The 19,446-nt window shown below is 56.8% G+C and overlaps 2 protein-coding genes across 4 annotated transcripts; one reads left to right on the forward strand and one right to left on the reverse strand.

The window, feature by feature from the left end:
* Window positions 1-1,847: 1,847 nt before the first annotated feature.
* Window positions 1,848-3,815, reverse strand: CCR10 (C-C motif chemokine receptor 10). Its single transcript, NM_001194964.1, is given in 2 exon segments — window positions 1,848-2,921; window positions 3,792-3,815. Coding segments are annotated over 2 exon segments (1,098 nt in total).
* On the forward strand, window positions 2,914-19,235 carry CNTNAP1 (contactin associated protein 1). 3 transcript variants are annotated; one of them, XM_005220746.5, is made up of 24 exons: window positions 2,914-3,196; window positions 5,615-5,716; window positions 5,811-6,004; window positions 6,551-6,698; window positions 6,780-6,983; window positions 7,646-7,830; window positions 8,348-8,491; window positions 9,060-9,321; window positions 9,766-9,915; window positions 10,182-10,353; window positions 10,831-10,937; window positions 11,079-11,198; window positions 11,569-11,772; window positions 11,943-12,099; window positions 12,187-12,314; window positions 12,587-12,772; window positions 13,518-13,739; window positions 13,994-14,233; window positions 15,115-15,468; window positions 15,740-15,867; window positions 16,290-16,383; window positions 16,571-16,816; window positions 16,928-16,975; window positions 17,865-19,235. In XM_005220746.5, exons 1-24 carry the CDS (start codon window positions 3,031-3,033, stop codon window positions 18,167-18,169), a joined length of 4,266 nt encoding a protein of 1,421 aa, XP_005220803.2. In that variant the 5' UTR covers window positions 2,914-3,030; the 3' UTR covers window positions 18,170-19,235.
* Window positions 19,236-19,446: the final 211 nt, after the last annotated feature.

Here is a 19,446-nt window from a genome sequence, read left to right on the forward strand (position 1 = left end):
GCCTTCATGCTCTTGTTTTAACTCTTGGCTTACCAACCAACAAATTAAAAGTGCTCTTGGGCAGGAGCTTTGCAGAACAAAGTGCCCATAGGGCATAGAGGGAGGCTCTGAGTGCTGCCCTCCGACTGCTGTCTCGTCACAGGTTTCCTAAGAAAGGAAAGAACCTTAGCTACCTGCGCCAGGCACAGCCCTAGAGGTGTAGCCCTCCGCCCGTGGATGGAGTCCAATTCCTCGATCTGAGTTACCTCTTTGAGGTGTAGAAACTGAGGCAGAGACTCCGGGAAAGTGCAGTCCAGGCCCCGAAATAAAATCTAATTTAGAGCGCACAACTCACTGAACTCCAGTTGAGAGAGTAGAGTGACGGGATTCTAGGGCATCCCGTGGTCTTCGAATGGAGTGGAGGCTTCTCCGGTGACGATCCTACGATTCTGGGTAGGATGGGGTTAACCGAGGCTCTAAGCGGACGGGGCGGGGCCATAGGGGCGGGGCCAGAGTGACCGCGGGCGCGCGCGTGCGTTGCTGACTCAGCGGCGATTCCCGCGAGCTCCGGTGGAGGGTTCCAGGTTGACCCCCAGTGGCTTGGACCTTTTGAGGATCGGCGCCATCTCCGGGCCTTCCCTGGATCCTGGTACCGGGAGGCCGTGCTTCTTAGTCTCAACCCCCGGAGGCTCCGAGAAGGAAAACTAGCCCGAGCTGGGCGGGGCGGGACAGGGCAGGGACGACAGGCCAGCGCCTCCCTGGAGACATCCCCGCCACTCTCCGCCCTTCTTGCCCTGGGTCCCCAGACCCCTGGCTGCAGTGGTCAGGGCAGCTTTGCTGACCGGATGTTAAACTGCGAGAGTTGTGGCACGTGGACACCATTCTGCGTGTCTTGACTATGTAAAACAAAGACTGGGAATCAATGTCTCTAGAGGCCATCCCAGCCTTGTCCTCGCCCCAGATGAGAGAGGCCTGCCCTGAGACTTCTTCGGGATGGAAACCATATACTCTTTTCCCTGTCTGGATCCCAGACCCTTGCCTGCAGGGAAGTTCTTTCCGTTGTCTTTCCTCTGAGCCTGTCCCGAAGGAAGAAGGAGAATAGCTTCACCCCCACCCCCACCTCACCCGTGATAACCACTCTTTGGAAATCTGCAAATTGGAATTCTCTCCTTGGATTTTCTCCAAGGTGAAAACCTCCGACTCAACTTTTTAGATTACTTTTTTGTCTCCAAAAGAGAACCTTAGAAGGGACTCTAGAGTGGTAACTGAATCCAAAAGCACACCCAAAACGGGAATCTCCTGGCCCCGTTCGTACCCCCACACCAGGCATAGGCACACGCAGTCCCGGACAGCCTCAGCCTGAGCATTCCAGAGGCCAGAAACTCGGTACTTGCTAAGGCAGCCATTACTGGATAGCACTCTAGTTGTTAGAAAGCTCTTCCTTACACTGTATCAGGAGGAACCCCCACCCCTCCTCGCCTGGCAACTTTCCCACCTTACCTCTGCTGGCAGAGGCCCGGTGAGAGTGGGTGTCAGTGTCTAGAGCTTTAGCATGCTCAGGAGACCCCCCACCCCCACCCAGGCTCTCGGTGCCTTCCTCTCGGAGCCAAGAGCTGGAGAGTGGGAAGGGGGGGCGGGGGGAACCACCATTTCTGCCCTGCTACAAATCATTTCCAAGCCGGTGACTCAAAAATAGTAACAGTTGTTGAGTTGCATCTCATTTCCATGTTGTCTATTTAATGTGCCAAAGTACAGAAGCAATTCCTAAGGTCCCTACCTCTTTCTCAGTGCCCCCCACCGACTCTCCCTTCCCACTACTCTCCCTGGAAACATTTCCTCAGCCCGCCCCATCCTCTTGATTCGCAGCCCTAGTGGTCCCAGGAGGAGAAACTGTTGGTCTCAGTGGGAGCCGAGCAGGAAGAAAGGCGGGGCCGGCGGGGGCAGCGGCCGCCGCCGCCGCCGGGGTGAGGCCCTGGACTGCAGCCCCCACCCCTTAGGAGCCTCCGCAGGTCCTGGCGGAAGCGCAGGCCCAAAAAGGCGTAGAGCACTGGATTGAGGCCGCAGCGGGCGAGGGCCAAACCCCCGGTCACCAGCAGTGCCAGATCCTTGCGCTTGCTGGCCGGGCAGCTCCGCTCGCGGGCCGCCAGGAGGTCGGCAGTATCCAATAGCAGGGCGAGACTGTAGGGCAGCTGCAGCACCACGAATGCCGCCACCAGGGCCACCACGACGCGCAACGCGCGCCGGCGCTCGGGCCCCCTGGTGGCCAGCAGCGTGCGGCCCAGGAGCGCATAGCAGGCCGCCATGACGCCCAGCGGCAGCGCGAAGCCCAGGACCACCTGCGCCACGGCGCTTGCCCCTTTCACCGTCTGCGTGAGGCCCTCGGGGAAGATGAGACGGCAGCGCCGCTGGCCTTCCCGGTGCCCATCCTGGCTGAAAAGGAGAGCGGGCAACGCCAGGAGCAGCGACAACAGCCACACGATGACTGAGACCAAGTGTGCACGGCCCGGCGCCGAGGGCCTCGGTCCAGCTGGGAGGGCCCGCGCGATGGCCACGTAGCGGTCGGCGCTGATGCAGGCCAGAAAGAGGAAGCCGGCGTGGAAGGAGGCCGAGTAGAGGCCAGAGATGGCACGGCAGGTGGCACTTCCCAGACTCCAGCCTTGCAGAGCCCCGGCTGCGGCAAAGGGCAGGGTCAGGGCCAGCAGAAGGTCGGCCAGGGCCAGTTGGAGCAGGTGGGCAGAGGTGGGCGAGCGGGCAGCACGTCGGGCCGCCAGATGGGTGGCCAGGACCAGGCCATTGCCGGCCAGACCCAGTGCAGCCACCGTCAGGGAGACACTGGGTTGGAAGGCGCGACTGAAGGCCTGGACGTCGGCCTTGTAGCAGAGCTCTGGCAACGGCTCAACCGAATATGCCTCATCCTCCCCAGAGTAGGGGCCCCAGGAGACCTGAGGAGGCCATAATGAGAAGAGAGACCTTATGAGACAAGCCTCCACCACACGGCTCCCCCTCCCACACAAGCATTCCAAGCTAGGAGCCGGTGTGTGACCAGGTACAATGGTACAGCACACAGGGAGAAGACATAAACTCTTTTCCAGACTCTTCCTAGCATATCCTCGACAGGCCTTGACTTCCGGCGCACCCCTCCTGTCCCTACATCCAGCTTCCTGGGTGACCTTGAGCAAATCATTTGCTTTTCTGGCTCTCCAGCTGTCTAATATAGGTAATGTGGAGATCAGAAATCCCGACCAGCCCTCCTGAGGGGGTGGTTTGAAACGAGGATTGTTTGAAATAAGGAAGATAATGAATGTGAAGCATTTGTGCTCTCTGAAGGCCCAGCGTCTGCATTATTAATAAATCTTAAGAGCTTCCGTTCTTTTGCAGCGCCATCTCCTGGAAGAACACCCATATTTAGACTTTGCCTCAGACTTGGTCCCTGGAATCCTTGCTTGGTCTGGAGAATCGTTTTCTACCTCTCCTTTCCCTTCTCTCCTCCTCACCCCCACCCCTAAGCTTCCAGTACAAGGTTCGCTGAACTACTCATGATGTAAAGGTTGGACTTCAGGTTTTCTGGGCTCAGTTAGGACCTTAGACCTCAAGATTCAGCTCACCCTTCCTCTCATCCCCAGTCGTGTCCCCCAACCCCAGCCTCTCATTACTAGCCCCTTCTATCTGGAGGGCCGCTGGTCCCAGAGGGTTCCAGACATCCTAGGTAAATCATAGGAAGGCAGAGACTTGGTGCCAGGTGGGGAATCCCATCCGTTCACCTTTACCCTCCCTCCCTGTAACCCTTTCCTCCCCCCTGCCCCCACTCCCACCTGTTCTGCGGGCTCAGTCCCCATCTCTGGCTACTCAAGTTTCTGAGGTAAAGCCACCGGGGAGAGAAGTTATAAACTAATGGGACAGGAAGGAAGGGGCGGGGAGAAGGGCCGAGATGGAGGTGGGGATGAGGGTCTGTGGGCCCTCTTTACCTAACTTTCCTATTCTACCTCCTAAAAAAAATTTCCCTTTACCTTGCCAGTAGAAAAAGAATGGGTTTTGGAATATTATCACTTGGTAGCTACCTGTGGGATCTGAAGAATTTTTTTTTTTAACCTCTCTGAGCCTCGGGTTTTTCATCTGCAAAATGGAGTGAGATAAAAATGCAGAATTCACAGGGTAATGAAGGTGCCTAGCACGCGTGCCTGGAGCAGAATTTGCTGTCTGAAAATGTTAGATTCTTTTTACTTACACTTCTCCCTATCTCCAAGCACCCTCCCTTTCCATCTCTCTTCTTGGATTTTCCAGGATCCCCCAGCCGGCCCCTGTCTCCCTTCCCCCATCTCTGCGGCCACAGTCCCTGTAGCCTCGGGTTATTCAGGGTATTTCCCGGTGGCGGGAGGCTCTCTACCCCCGCCCTTTCGCAGCGGGGCTGAGGCGCGCGCTTGCGCGGGGTCTGGGAAAGCGGCGCGTGCCAGGAGAGCGAGGCTGGGGAAGGGGGGAGGTGAGAGGAGAGAGGGTGGAAGGAGAGGAGAGAACAGCAGAGAAGCAGGAACGGCACCTAGGGAGACAAGAAAGAAGGGCTGGGGGAGAGTGGGAAGAGAGAGGGGTGGGTAAGGGGGAGAGACAGCCATTCGTTGCAAAAACCCAGGAGGATAGCCCGAGCTGGAACTGGAGCCCTAGCCGGAGCCGGGCACTGGAAGGCGGCCGCCGAGACCCGTCAGCCCTGCATGATGCGTCTCCGGCTTTTCTGCATCCTACTCGCCGCGGTCTCAGGAGCCCGGGGCTGGGGCTACTGTGAGTGCCGGGCTCGCAGGCAGGCGGGGTTAGGCCCGGCCGGGAGTACGAGGTCTGCAGGGCGGGTCCCGCACCGCATTGCGGCTGGGTGGTCGCGGGTCTCTTCTCGGCCGGCGCGCACTCGTGCGCTTTCATCCTTTGCAGCCTCTCCCCCGCGCTCCGCAATGCAGCTCCGAGGCTGGCGCGCGCGCCCGGGGCTGGGGCTGGGCTCCGAGCTGAAGATAGAGTCGGCCCGGGCGGGGACTTGGGGCTGGGATCCAAGCGTGAGCGAGTGCCGGGTTTGAGGGTTGGGAATAAGAGTGGTACCGGTGACTCGGGCTAGGTGACTCGGGCTGGGCTTGGAGCTGGCCCAGGGACCAGGGTTTGGGGTTTGCGGCTAAGGCTGGGGCTGGATATGGGGGTTGGGATCCATGCAGTATTTGGTGAGCCAAATCGTACAGATGGTAAGTTTGGACATGGAACTGGTGGTGCTAGGAATGGCTGGGGTTGGGGCTAGGCCTGCATTTGGGCTCCGTGCAGGTTTGCAGGTGCTGCTGAATGGGACTGAGGCTAAGTCTGGGGACGGATTGATGTCTTGGGGTGACTCAGGTTCTGAAAGATGCTGAGGTTTGGGATTGTGTTCTGGGGAGTACTGAACTCCAACTGGTCCTTGGGAGGGTCTGACCTAGGGGTTCCCCCAGGAGGAGAAGGCAGCTTCCCCTCAGTGTGCAGCTGTTGCTGCAGGCCAGGTTGAGCAGGTGGTTTAAGTTAGGGCTGGGTCTGCACTGGGGGGAGTGAAGATCAAGCACCAGTTGCTCAGCGTTCTGGGCCTTTGGAAGGACTGGGAGGGGCCGCCCTGATAAACATGTCTGTTCCTGCAACCCAGACGGCTGCGACGAGGAGCTGGTCGGGCCCCTGTATGCACGCTCCCTGGGCGCCTCCTCCTACTATGGGCTCTTCACTGCGCCCCGATTTGCCCGGCTGCACGGTGAGCACGGTGGTGCCCCATGGTGGGGTGAGGGACTCTGAAGGGCTAGAGGTAAAGGGGGAGCTAGTAGTGAAAGCCCTTGTCCCTTCTGTAGGCATAAGCGGATGGTCTCCCCGGATTGGGGACCCAAATCCCTGGCTGCAGATCGACCTAATGAAGAAGCACCGGATTCGGGCTGTGGCCACGCAGGGCTCCTTTAACTCGTGGGACTGGGTCACACGTTACATGCTGCTCTACGGCGACCGAGTGGACAGCTGGACACCGTTCTATCAGCGAGGGCACAACGCGGTACTCCAGGATCCCTGCACACACACTTGGGAACCTTCCCAACTGTGTGACCTGGGCTGGGCTGGGCACAGGTTTGGGGGAAGTGGGGGGGGAGGTGGTGGTGAGGGCACAGATGAGGAGCAGTAACTTTCACTACAGGGACTCAGTCCAGAAGGACCGTCTGCTTGCCGTGTGTTCAGGATATGCCCAATTGACAGGGTTTAACAGGTGATGGACAGGGAGGCCTGGCGTGCTGCGATTCATGGGGTCGCAAAGAGTTGGACACGACTGAGCGACTGAGCTGAACTGAACTGAACATACTTCAGGGTAAAATCTGGGAGAGCTTCTTGGAGGAGGCGACATCTGAGTTGACCTTTGAGGAAATACTGGGATGGTGGAGAGGACGCTCTAGGCTAGGGAAACTGTAAAGTCAGGAAGGCGGAGGAGATAAGGACTGTCTGCCTTCCAGAGGTCGAGATTAGCTGGATGCGACAGCTGCGGGCTGGGAGGCTGTGGAAAAGCAAGCAGAGTGTGGGAACGTGGTCACCCCTCTCCCCTTGCCCTTAGACCTTCTTCGGTAACGTGAACGAGTCGGCGGTGGTTCGCCACGACCTGCACTATCACTTCACGGCGCGCTACATCCGCATCGTGCCCTTGGCTTGGAACCCGCGCGGCAAGATCGGCCTGAGGCTTGGCCTCTACGGCTGCCCTTACAGTAAGGGTGCGGGGTCGTGGTGGGGGCGGGGCGGGAGACAGAATCCCCCGACCCCCCACCCACCTACGGTCCTTCCTGCAGAGTCCGACGTGCTGTATTTCGATGGCGATGATGCCATCTCGTACCGCTTCCCGAGAGGGGTCAGCCGGAGTCTGTGGGACGTGTTCGCCTTCAGCTTCAAAACCGAAGAAAAGGACGGGCTCCTGTTGCACGCCGAGGGCGCCCAGGGCGACTACGTGACACTCGAGCTGCAGGGGGCGCACTTGCTGCTGCACATGAGCCTGGGTGAGCTCGCGGCCGCGGCGCGGAGCCCCAGGCTCTCCTCCCACGTCCCTTGCCGCACCTCCTCCGCGAAGCCGCGCCCTATTCCTTATCTTCCCCTTTCTTAACTATTTGGACTCATCTGCCTTCTTCGTGTAAAATCTGGTGCTTGCGAAACTCTGGACTGGGAATTAGGACAAGCGGATTCCAGCACCTAGCACCTACCAGCGGTGTGACCTTGGACGAGCACTTCCCCAGTCTGTTTCCTCATTGTAAAAACATTGTATATACGTATACAGGCGCGCGCGCGCACACGCACACGCACACACACACACACACACACACACACACACACTCCTGAAGCGTTGTTGTTTTGTATCTCATTCGCTTTCCATAATATGCACATGATGAGGTAGAACCAGCTATCGTGCCCCGTTTTAGTGATAGGAAGACAGAGGCTCAGAGGGATTAAATGACTAAGTCCGTACTTGCAAATGGCCACCGATCCACCGCAGGCTGAGGGTGGTCCAGTCTCTATGTGCCCACCCTCCCTGGCCGTCCTGGGCCTTCAGCAGTTCGTCCTCTGGGTTGCAGGCTGTTGCTCCCCCTGGGGGGTTTGCTGGGCGGTAGGGCCTAAGTGGGGTTCTCCAGGTTCCCGGTCTGACCCTGCCCTAACCCACCCTCAGGCAGCAGCCCCATCCAGCCAAGGCCGGGTCACACGACCGTGAGCGCTGGCGGCGTCCTCAATGACCAGCACTGGCATTACGTGCGTGTCGACCGATTTGGCCGTGAGGCAAATCTCACCCTGGACGGCTACGTGCAGCGCTTCGTGCTCAATGGCGACTTCGAGAGACTGAACCTGGACAACGAGGTGAGCAAAGAGGGGAGAAGCCATTTGGCTAAGTGAGATGCTAGGTAGGCTGGTGGGTGGGGGGGGGGCGGCACTTCTTTCAGAGGTAAGACTGTTTTCTGAACATGCTAGCAGGAGTTGGCAAACTCCCAGAAAAGCTTGGGTTTTTGTTGTTGTTGCTGGTGTTAGCATGCCGATTTCCGGGCTCTACCCCAGAGCTGCTGAGATGGAGTCTAGAAATCTGGACTTGGGGGATCAGGCAAGATGAGAAAATTGCTCTCTCCTGGCCCTGATGTGCAGATAAAGAACCCCAGACAGGTTCATCGACTTACCCAAGGGCGTGCCGCCAAGTTGTGGTGGGGTCAGGGCTAAAACCCAAGCCTCAGGAGGCCCAGCGAGCTTCCAGCTTCAATACCGATACTGGGGGAACGTGTGTCTCAGACCTCAGCCTGAGCGTGGGAAAGTGGACGGGCGGGAGCGCGAGAAAGGCGCGCACTCTGCCGCATCTAGGGAAGCTTACTCCTCACCCCGCCCGCAGATGTTCATCGGGGGGCTGGTGGGCGCCGCGCAGAAGAACCTTGCCTATCGGCATAATTTCCGCGGCTGCATAGAAAACGTCATCTTCAACCGAGTCAACATCGCGGACCTGGCCGTGCGGCGCCATTCCCGGATCACCTTCGAGGCCAGTGGGCAGGGGGATCGGGGAGGACGGGGCATCAAAGCCTCCGGGAACAAGTGGATGGAGCGGGGAGAGATCTTGAGAATCATCTAAAAGCCGAGGAGCCTTCTCCCTAGCCAGCTGCTCACGTTGGGGGCGAGGCATCACTGACTCACAGGAGGTGCTAAAGGCCAGCTTCCAACCCCGCTCCCGCCTAGTTAAAAGCTGCGGTCTGGTCTCACCATCTCCTCAGTTATAAATGAAGAGAATACGGTGTGGCGGCCCGGAGTGGCTCGGCCAGGGGTCACACAGCGCAGGGGCTGAGGAGGGACTTGAGGGCTGTTTAGGTATTATGTGGTACCCCCTACTCCAACTCAGGAGCTAATCAGGCGCTCCTGAGATGATCAGGAGATGATGTAGATCAGCGAGAAGAGTCCTGAGGGCTGACTTGGTGGCTGGAGACCTCTCCACACCTGGACGTTTTTCTGGGCGGGGTGAGGTTGGGGAGGTACACCCAGGGAACCTGGCTCCTCACAGAGGCCGGGGCGTGGCATCAGCTTGGGTGCTGATGCATCCTCACTTGGGTCCCCAGGGTAAAGTGGCATTCCGTTGCCTGGACCCGGTTCCTCATCCCATCAATTTCGGAGGTCCTCACAACTTCGTGCAAGTGCCTGGCTTCCCCCGCCGCGGCCGCCTCGCAGTCTCTTTTCGCTTCCGCACCTGGGATCTCACTGGGCTGCTGCTTTTCTCCTCCCTGGGGGATGGGTTGGGCCACGTGGAGCTGATGCTCAGTGAAGGGCAGGTCAACGTGTCGGTGGTGCAGACCGGCCGAAAGAAGCTTCAGTTTGCCGCTGGTGAGCAGAGGGAGAGGAAGGGGAGGCAAAGGGACGCCAGAGCAGGGCAGAGACACAGGAGACTGTAGACCTGGACTGAGACCTTTGCATCTCAGAGGGGTGAGGGAGGGAAGGGAGGGAGCCCTGCAGGAGGTCCCAGGATTAGACAGCTGGGAGTTGGAGGGCAGGGCAGATCTGAGGGACTAAGGCTGAGAATCCTGGTACTCCATTTGGAGGGTCCCTGTAGGTATCATTCACTGATGACTTTTGACTCTGTGTCAGCCGCTGGGGTTCCACATAGTGAAGAGAGACATTTGGGGATGTCACCGCTCAGTGTGATAAGTGTAAAAATGGGAAGCACAGAGGCTGCTGTTAGGATAGAGTTGGGTTGCTGCTTCTCCACTCAAGACACTCTTCCAGAGCATGGTGCCTCCCCCACCCACACTGTCGTCCTGTCCTGTCCAGGGTTCCGCCTGAATGATGGCTTTTGGCATGAGGTGAATTTTGTGGCCCAGGAAAACCATGCAGTCATCAGCATTGATGATGTGGAGGGGGCAGAGGTCAGGGTCTCATACCCACTGCTGATCCGTACAGGAACCTCATACTTCTTTGGAGGTAAGTGGAGGTCAACCTGGCTAGACCCCTGTCTCTGGGTGGGAAGGCCCCATCTAAGTCCACCCAGATAGGGCTACATGGAGAGTTTTGTAGCAGTAAATCTCTCTTGCCCCTCTGGGGCCTTGGGGACTGGAACGTCACTGTCATTGTCTACTGGCCCCCTTCCTTGCTTCCTTCCTTCATGTCTGGCTCTCCCTTGGCATCTCCCTGGGGGAGGGTCGCTGGAGTCTCCCCTGGGGAGGGCCTCACAGGGGTGGTTGCTCCAGGTTGTCCCAAGCCAGCCAGTCGATCGGGCTGCCACTCCAACCAGACGGCGTTCCATGGCTGCATGGAGCTGCTCAAGGTGGATGGTCAACTGGTCAACCTGACTCTGGTGGAGGGCCGGCGGCTTGGATACTATGCTGAGGTCCTCTTTGACACATGTGGCATCACTGATAGGTATCCAGAAGCCCCTCTCCCTCCAAGAGGTGACCCCCTCCAAAGCCCTCTTCCACGGTCTCCCAGTGATGGGAATGGCGTTTCTCAATGATCTCCCTTCTGGTCCCAGCTCCTGAGTCTCCCACCTGGGAATGATTGCTTCTTGACCTCTCACTTCCCAGTTATTCCCTTAAAGTGTCACATGCTCAGAATGGAAATGAAGCATCTGTTTTTGGTCCTAGAGGGTTTTCTTTGGGGGTAGGGGAGGATGGGGATATAAGGCATAATTAATTCCTTTGGGGAAGAGGCAACAATAGTACTTGAGCCCTGAGGCCTGCCTAATGCCCCAGCATTCAGGCTTCTACCTGGCTACTTAAGTGGAGTATGTTAGGTGGGTTCTGGTGCTCTCAGGACCTGGGACTGAAGCTTGTAGGGGTCAGACCCTACTCTGCAGCTCCCCATAAGGTTCCTTCCCTGCGTGCTGACCCCCTCCCCTAGGTGCAGCCCTAACATGTGTGAGCATGACGGTCGCTGCTACCAGTCTTGGGATGACTTCATCTGCTACTGTGAACTGACAGGCTACAAGGGGGAGACCTGCCACCAGCGTAAGCCAGTTGGAGTGTGGGGGAGAGTCTGGGGGAGAGTCAGGAAGTTTCTGGGGATCGTGAGGCCGCTAAAGATGGTGGGGCTGGCCCTTCTAGCCCCCAACCCCATAACTACCTTTTCCCCAACTCACTACCCACCAGCTTTGTATAAGGAATCCTGTGAGGCTTATCGACTCAGTGGGAAAACTTCTGGAAACTTCACCATTGATCCTGATGGTAGTGGCCCCCTGAAGCCATTTGTGGTGTACTGTGATATCCGAGGTAAGTGGCTCTGATTGAGGGGTGATGGGCAGCGGACGATGAACTGTGGGAGTGTGAGGGGGAACAAGGAAGAATGGAAGGGTGGACCGGAGCCAGTAAGATTAAACGGTGGAGGGGTAAATGAGGACAGAGCGGGAAGGGAACATTCAGGAGTTTGTAATCTAGCCTTGCAGCTAGATCTCAGCTTCCTGATCCATTCCAGCTGTCTCATGGCTGGCCTATGATGTTGGAGACTTAGAGCTGGGCTGGCATGGAGCTTCTGGCCTCATGTATTGGCTCTGAATTGGCGGCAGTGGTGCTGGAGGCAAGTAGGAAGGTGGGTAGAGAACGCTTCTCTCCAGCCACAGCTCTGCCTCGTCCCCTCCCCCAGAGAATCGGGCATGGACAGTTGTGCGCCATGACAGGCTGTGGACGACTCGGGTGACAGGTTCCAGCATGGAGCGGCCATTCCTCGGGGCCGTCCAGTATTGGAATGCATCCTGGGAGGAGGTCAGTGCCCTGGCCAATGCTTCCCAGCACTGTGAGCAGTGGATCGAGTTCTCCTGCTACAATTCCCGGCTGCTCAACACAGCAGGTTAGGGCTGGGGTGGGGAGGGCAGGGTGAAAGCTGGAGGAGAGACCCATGGGGTCTGGGAAAAGAGCACCAGAGGGCTCAGGAAGTGGTCTGGGCTGGTTGGAAGGGTGAGGGAGGAGCCCTAGGCTAATGGAGGCGGGGCCTGGGAGCTGCCTGCCCCTCTTCCCCAGGAGGCTACCCCTACAGCTTTTGGATTGGCCGAAACGAGGAGCAGCACTTCTACTGGGGCGGCTCGCAGCCTGGGATCCAGCGCTGTGCCTGTGGTCTGGACCGGAGCTGCGTGGACCCCGCTCTGCACTGTAACTGTGACGCCGACCAGCCCCAGTGGTAAGGGGGGGCAGGAGAACAGGGCTTTCAGGATGCTGGGGGCTGCCGAGCAGCAAGGGCTGAGCCACTGCATCCCCACCCCCACAGGAGAACCGACAAGGGCCTGCTGACCTTTGTGGACCATCTGCCTGTCACTCAGGTGGTGGTGGGGGACACGAACCGCTCCAGTTCGGAGGCCCAGTTCTTTCTGAGGCCTCTGCGGTGCTACGGCGACCGTGAGTGGCAGAGACTTTTTGTGTGCCCTCGCAGGGTCGGCTCTGTAGTTCCAAAGCCCTGACCCACTGGGTGGGAGGGGGGCGGTCTCCAGGACACCCTGCCAGACACCCTGGCTCCGTCGGTGACATGCCCACACCTGTTCCTCTGCACCTGCACCTTCCTCTTGCATGACATGCCTTAGTCTCTCCCTGGGTTCCCCCAGCTGTCCCCCTTTGCCCTGTCGCCTGCCTCCCGCCCTGCTGACAAGGCCTTCCTCCATTTGGTTCTGTAGGAAATTCCTGGAACACCATCTCCTTCCACACTGGGGCTGCACTACGCTTTCCCCCAATCCGGGCCAACCACAGCCTTGATGTCTCTTTCTACTTCAGGACCTCGGCTCCCTCAGGAGTCTTCCTAGAGAATATGGGGGGCCCTTACTGCCAGTGGCGCCGACCTTATGTGCGGGTGGAACTCAACAGTGAGCAAGCAGACACTGTGGGGGAGGAAGATCCCTGGGGAAGATGTGGGGTGGGTGGAGGCTGGGGTAAGTGGCAAGGCCAGATGCCCCTTTGAAAGGAAGCATGGGAAGGGCTTTAGATGGGCCTGGCTTCTAGACCCAGCTCCATCTCGATAGCTGGCTTTGTGACCCTGAGCACCCACTTGGCCCCCCTGGACCTTTGGCCCCTGAGTTGTGAGTGAGGAAGCTGGACTCCTGTGGGTTGGCTGGGGGAGGGGGGTGTGGGGCTCCTATTTGATGAGCTATGCTTCTAACCTGAGAGGTGGGGCTGGGAAGCTGGCTCCAGGGATCTGGGAATGTGGGAGAGCAGAGGTATGAGGTTTTAAGCACTTTACGGGTTTTGTCCCAGGCTGTAAACAGACTGGGCTTCCCAGGTGGTGCAAGCTAGTAAAGAATCCACCTGCCAATGCAAGAGACATAAGAGACAGGGATTCAAACCTCTGGGTCAGGAAGATCTCCTGGAGAAGGAAATGGCAACCCACTCCAGTAATCTTGCCTGGAGAATCCCATGGACAGAGGAGCCTGGGGGGCTACAGTCCACGGGGTCACAAAGAGTCGGACAGGACTGAAGCGACTTAGCACGCCCACGTGTGGACAGATGGAGGGACAGTCAGGGAGCTCCAAAGAGCAGAGAAGAAGGGCTGTGTCGACCCCGTGAGGGCCCTGGGGGCTCTGAGTCCTCTCCCCCCGCCCCTACACTGTCCAGCATCCCGGGACGTAGTCTTCGCCTTTGACGTGGGGAATGGGGATGAGAACCTGACGGTGCACTCAGACGACTTCGAGTTCAACGACGATGAGTGGCACCTCGTCCGGGCGGAAATCAACGTGAAGCAGGCCCGGCTCCGCGTGGATCACCGGCCCTGGGTGCTACGGCCGATGCCCCTGCAGACCTACATCTGGCTGGAGTACGACCGGCCCCTGTATGTTGGTGAGCAGCAACCTGGAGGCAGGTCTGAAGCCTCTGTCACCACCCTACCCTCTCAAGGCCACTCTCCTTGTTTCCAGGAACCCCATCTCTTAGGTCACAATCCCCTCAGCTTCACAGTGAGCCAAGGCCCACCCTTCCTCTCCAGTCCCTGGCATCTTTTCCATTCTTATAGCCCTCCACTGCCTTTGCAACCCCAATACTTTCCCCCATCTCTGCTCTACACCCGTTTCTCCACCTGCCCACCTTCCCCCCAGGATCTGCAGAGCTTAAGAGGCGGCCTTTCGTGGGTTGCTTGAGGGCTATGCGTCTGAATGGAGTGACTCTGAACCTGGAAGGCCGTGCCAATGCCTCTGAGGGTACCTCACCCAACTGCACAGGCCACTGCGCCCACCCCCGCTTCCCCTGTTTCCATGGCGGCCGCTGTGTGGAGCGCTACAGCTACTACACCTGTGACTGTGACCTCACGGCTTTCGATGGGCCATACTGCAACCATGGTCAGTGCTGCTGGTTATGGGAGGAATGAGCCAGAGGGCATCATGGGATGTAGGGAGGGCAAGGAAGGAGGGAGGATGCAGTGTCAGCATCGGGGAAGACTGTGTTCATCCTGCGCTCCTGAGCTTTGAGCTGGGCTCTCAAGCAGTTGAAGCTGCTGGGTGATTCCAAAGGAATAAAGCGGGACAAGGAAGGGATGGCACAGCTAGCTGGCACTACAAGAACAACAGCAACAAAACAAATAACTTCCCCATCTTCTCACTGTCGCCAAGGGAACCCAGGTTGCCCCCCTTGCAAGCATATCCCCATCAGGCTGCACGATGCCCTCCTATGCCATTTCCTAGTTGACAATCGCTGCACACCTAAAACATGTCTACAGCCTGGTTCTTGGTTAAGGTGAGCCTTGACATTCACCATAGCAAGATTCTGTACATACACCAAGAACACATCCTCCCCAAGGCTGGTCTAGGAGGATGCATGAGCAGGTAGGTCACTGGTGAGATAGGAAGACACAGGGACTAAGGGACCCACAGAAGTCCTTTGGTCTTGGTTTAGAAGTGTGAGTAGTGGCAGGTGGGTTTGTGGTATCTTGATTCTAATTCTGACCCTCCACCTACTATGTATCCTCAGGCAAGTTGTGGCCCGTTTCAGAGCCTTACTTTCCCCATCTGTAAAGTGCAGGGATTGGATCAGATGATCTTTTCCATTTCTTAAGATTTTAAGATTCCATTCCATGACATAGGGCCTCCAGGGGACCTAAAAGTGAATGGAGATGGGTTGTGGTGTAGCAGAAACTGGGGACACGTGCCAGGTGGTGTGCGTGGATGACATACATAGCGTCTGGAGGTGGGGACGGGCCCTGACTTCACTACCTCTGCCTCAGACATTGGCGGTTTCTTTGAGCCTGGCACCTGGATGCGCTATAACCTCCAGTCGGCGCTGCGCTCCGCAGCCCGGGAGTTCTCCCACATGCTGAGCCGGCCAGTGCCGGGCTACGAGCCTGGTTACATCCCTGGCTATGATACTCCCGGCTACGTGCCTGGCTACCATGGCCCTGGGTACCGTCTGCCTGATTACCCGCGGCCAGGCCGGCCGGTGCCAGGCTACCGTGGACCTGTCTACAACGTCACTGGAGAGGAGGTGTCCTTCAGCTTCAGCACCCAGTCTGCCCCCGCCGTCCTGCTCTATGTCAGCTCCTTTGTGCGTGACTACATGGCCGTGCTCATTAAGGAAGATGGTGAGTTCCCCACGGCTCTCACCCTCCACTCTAGCTTCCTCTGGATGCCTTCCATTCTCATAACTGTTGACCAATACAAGGACTCACGTGCTCTTCCAAGGTGGCGGCTTTGGGGGACTTCCCTGGTGCTTCGAAATGCAGGGGCCACAGGTTCCATCCCTGGTCAGGGAACGAAGATCCCATAGGCAGCATGGCGAAGCCAAAAAGAAAAAAAGATGGGGATTCTGGGAGCTGAGGGGAGACCCCCCTCTTCCTTCTTCCCACCCCACAGGGACCTTGCAGCTGCGCTACCAGCTGGGCACCAGCCCCTATGTGTACCAGCTCACCACCCGCCCTGTGACGGACGGCCAGCCCCACAGTGTCAACATCACCCGGGTCTACCGCAACCTCTTCATCCAGGTGTGTGCCAGGGGTTCAGATCATAACCTCATCATCAAGGCTGTGGCAGTGGGAAATGGCAAATATTCAGCATCTGTAGGGCACATTCCAGTGTACAGAGAATGTTCACATGTAGTATCATGGGACCTCACAGTTGCCCTGTGAGGCAGTTCAGGTAGGCAGCTCTTCTTATCTTCGTTTGACTAGTCACGAAAGGGGCTCTGACAGTAAAGTGGTTTCCCCAAACCACCGTAAGCTGCAAAGACAGGGCTCAAAACCAGTTTGTGAGGTTTTTAATACCAAATCCTGTGTCTGGGCCCAGGACTTGCCTATGTGGGACTGAGTTAGAACCCACCACCAGTCGGGAGAGGAGAGTCCCAGCCTGGTCTGGGCTATGTCTGCTGCTGGTTCGCCCTCTCATCTCCTTTCCCCTCCCCACTCAGGTGGACTACTTCTCCCTGACGGAACAGAAGTTCTCACTGTTGGTGGACAGCCAGCTAGACTCGCCCAAGGCCTTGTATTTGGGGCGCGTTATGGGTAAGCTGGGGTTGAGACGGCATTTGGGGTCGGGAGCTGTGGACTCCTCTGGAGTCCAGAGGAGGGTGAAGGATGGGGAGTGGCAGTGAAGGTGCTGCTAAAGAGAAGTGGGAACCTAGGGGTGGTGAGAGGGGCCAGGGCTGTTGGGAGTCTAAGCCCCCTTCTTTCTGGGCTGCCTCTCCCTCAGAGACTGGAGTGATTGACCCAGAGATCCAGCACTACAACACGCCGGGTTTCTCAGGCTGCCTGTCTGGTGTCCGATTCAACAACGTGGCTCCTCTCAAGACCCACTTCCGAACGCCTCGACCCATGACCGAGGAGCTGGCTGAGGCCCTTCGTGTCCAGGGAGAGCTGTCTGAGTCTAACTGCGGAGCCATGCCACGCCTTGTCTCAGAGGTGCCCCCTGAGCTGGACCCCTGGTATCTTCCCCCAGGTACATCCCCAGGGACACAGAAGAGGAAGGGAAAAGAGGGACAACAGGGAAAGGAAATGACTCTTAATCTGCAGGAGGCTCCTCCTAACTGGTGCGTTCTCTTTTTTTCAGACTTCCCGTACTACCATGATGACGGATGGGTTGCTATACTTTTGGGCTGTGAGTGGCACCGTCCCTACCCTGACCTCTCATTCTACCCTCTGGCTGTCAGCCTTCCCTCCCTGTCCCGTATCCTCAGGCCTGAGGGGTAGTGAGGGCACTCAGTATATGGTGATGCCAAGAACCGTGACACAGGCTTTGCTGAAGGTAGTTGATAATCAGCTTGGAGATTTTTAAATATTGGCAGATTCTATAGATTTTAATAGAAATGAAATGAAATATTAAAACTGGGCCAAAGTTTTTACAGTGATGTGCCTATCACTGCCTGACTCAATATATCATTTCCATTGCTGGTCACGTCTCTGACTTTATGACTTTGTGGATCAGATAATGTTCACTTCATGATAAGCAGCTTAGGTCATATGCTGCTCTGTTGGGTCATGGCCACACGTTCCCACCAAAGTCAGGGGTTTAATATCTAAAAGGTCCCAGAATTAGGCAGGAACTGTGTCTTAAAGAGTGCTTTACTGCACTATAAAAGAATACATTTTATGGTATGTTAACTATATCTCAATAAAGCCGTTATAAAAAAAATAAGTGGGGCTAAAGCTAAGGGATGAGGAAACAGGGGTAGAGTAACATCCAGAAAGATGAGAAATTGGTGTAAGTACCAAGGATGTTGAAAGAGAGTATTAGAAATAGAATTCTATTATTAGAAAAAGAAATTTATTAAACTTTACATATACCATATGAGAAACAGAAATTCTAATATTAGAAACAGAATAGAAGCCAGGGCTTTAGACCAACCAGACACATCAAGAATAGCTTGATGTGGTTGTACAGCTGATGCTGTCAGACACATATGCTTTAGGCCAAAAGGATACATGTGTGTCTGTGTATAGGTGAAACCCAGAGATCTGCCCTGAATTGTTCCTTTTTTCTCTTTCAGTTTTGGTGGCCTTCTTGCTGCTGGGACTGGTGGGAATGTTGGTGCTCTTCTATCTACAGAATCATCGCTACAAGGGCTCCTACCACACCAATGAGCCCAAGGCCACACATGATTACCACGCTGGCAGCAAACCTCCCCTGCCTACTTCAGGCCCGGTCCCGGCCCCAGCCCCAGCCTCAGCCCCGACCCCAACACCAGCTTCCACCCAAGTTCCAGCTCCAGCCCCAGCCCCAGCCCCAGCCCCAGCCCCTGGCCCCCGGGACCAAAACCTACCCCAGATTCTGGAGGAGTCCAGATCTGAATGAATCAGGAGAGGGGCTTCAAGGACTAAGCCCGTCTCCTCCGAATTCCCCAGTCCCGCCTCCACCCCATCCTCGCAGGGACATGTGGCTCCTCTTAGCTGGCTCTGCTCATCTAGAGGATTTCCCTCCTGCCAAGTCTGGTGGGCAGAGCTACAGATGGGACCAAAGGGAGTGGCTGAGCCTCACTGCCTAAAACCAATGCCCTGCCCATCCCCATTTCCCCAGGCTCCTGGTTGTTTGCCTGCCCCAAAGAAGCCTCGTGGGGTTGGCCCAGGCCTTTCCTGCCAGCCCTGTCCCAGCTACGGCCAGGGATTAACACCAGAGTGCAGGGGAGATTAACCACCTCCCTTCAAATATTCAATCTCAGCAGGGACAGATGTGTGGGATTGCAGGGGCGCACAGGGCATGGGGGGAGGCTGCTCAATCATACCCCCCAGCCTCCCCCCTCCCCTGCAGAACATCTCCCACCTGCTTCCCCTCAGTTGGGGGTTAGGAGGGCTTCATTGCTGCCCCTCTACCCCCCTTTGCTGTTTTTTACAGAGACCGAGAGGCCTCGCTTTAGCACCTTAGTACCTCCGCTGCTTTACACGCTTTAGCCAAAGCCATAAAAAAACTTGCAATGTAGAGAGAATAATGCAGACACTGACTAGCCAGCCCTCTACTCTTCCTCCCTCCTCCAAGATATGCAATAGCCTTGGTGCCTGTCCAAAGGCTTGGCCCCCCTCTCCAATGCATGAGGAGCCCTCTTTCCTCCGCTCAGAGATGCTGCTTCATTTGTCTAGGAGGTCATATCCTTTATATATATTTTTTGTTGCAAAGTCTCTCTCTAGAGAAACTATATATATCACTCTAATTTTTTTAAATTATCAGTTTATATATAAAAGACAAAATCAATTGACTGTCCTGTTCTGTGCCCAGTGTGCTTCTCCTGTGTTGAGAAGCCCAGTGTGCTTCTCCTGTGTTGGAAGTCTCATGAGGTCTGCTGGTCACTCACCCAAGCCTGATCAGCCTCCACTCTGAAGCTGTGCTCTCAGTCTCGGAGCTGTTCTAATAAAGCAGAGTGACAGAGCTCCAGTCTGTGTGTGGTAGTTGGCGGCGTGGCTAGCGGATAAGCGGGATGACTTTCAGGGAACTAATCTGACAGCTCCAGAATCTTTCATGGGGAGCGCTTGGAATCCCGGCATCGCCTGCTGGAAGGCTGCTTGGTTCTTGCCAACCCCCTGCCCCAGATCTCCCCCAACCCTGGTCTCCATGGACAAGTGGAGATCAGAATACTCAAG

The sequence above is a fragment of the Bos taurus genome, chromosome 19, assembly GCF_002263795.3.
Source record: "Bos taurus isolate L1 Dominette 01449 registration number 42190680 breed Hereford chromosome 19, ARS-UCD2.0, whole genome shotgun sequence".
In the NCBI taxonomy this organism is placed as follows: Eukaryota; Metazoa; Chordata; class Mammalia; order Artiodactyla; family Bovidae; genus Bos; species Bos taurus.

Excerpts from the sequence above, each read along its gene's own strand:
- CNTNAP1 (XM_005220746.5), top strand. The coding sequence starts at position 3,031 with ATGGTACAGCACACAGGGAGAAGACATAAACTCTTTTCCAGACTCTTC. Across the intron at positions 8,492-9,059 it reads ATTCCCGGATCACCTTCGAG|GGTAAAGTGGCATTCCGTTG; the intron begins GCCAGTGGGCAG and ends TTGGGTCCCCAG. Across the intron at positions 10,354-10,830 it reads ACATGTGGCATCACTGATAG|GTGCAGCCCTAACATGTGTG; the intron begins GTATCCAGAAGC and ends CCCCTCCCCTAG.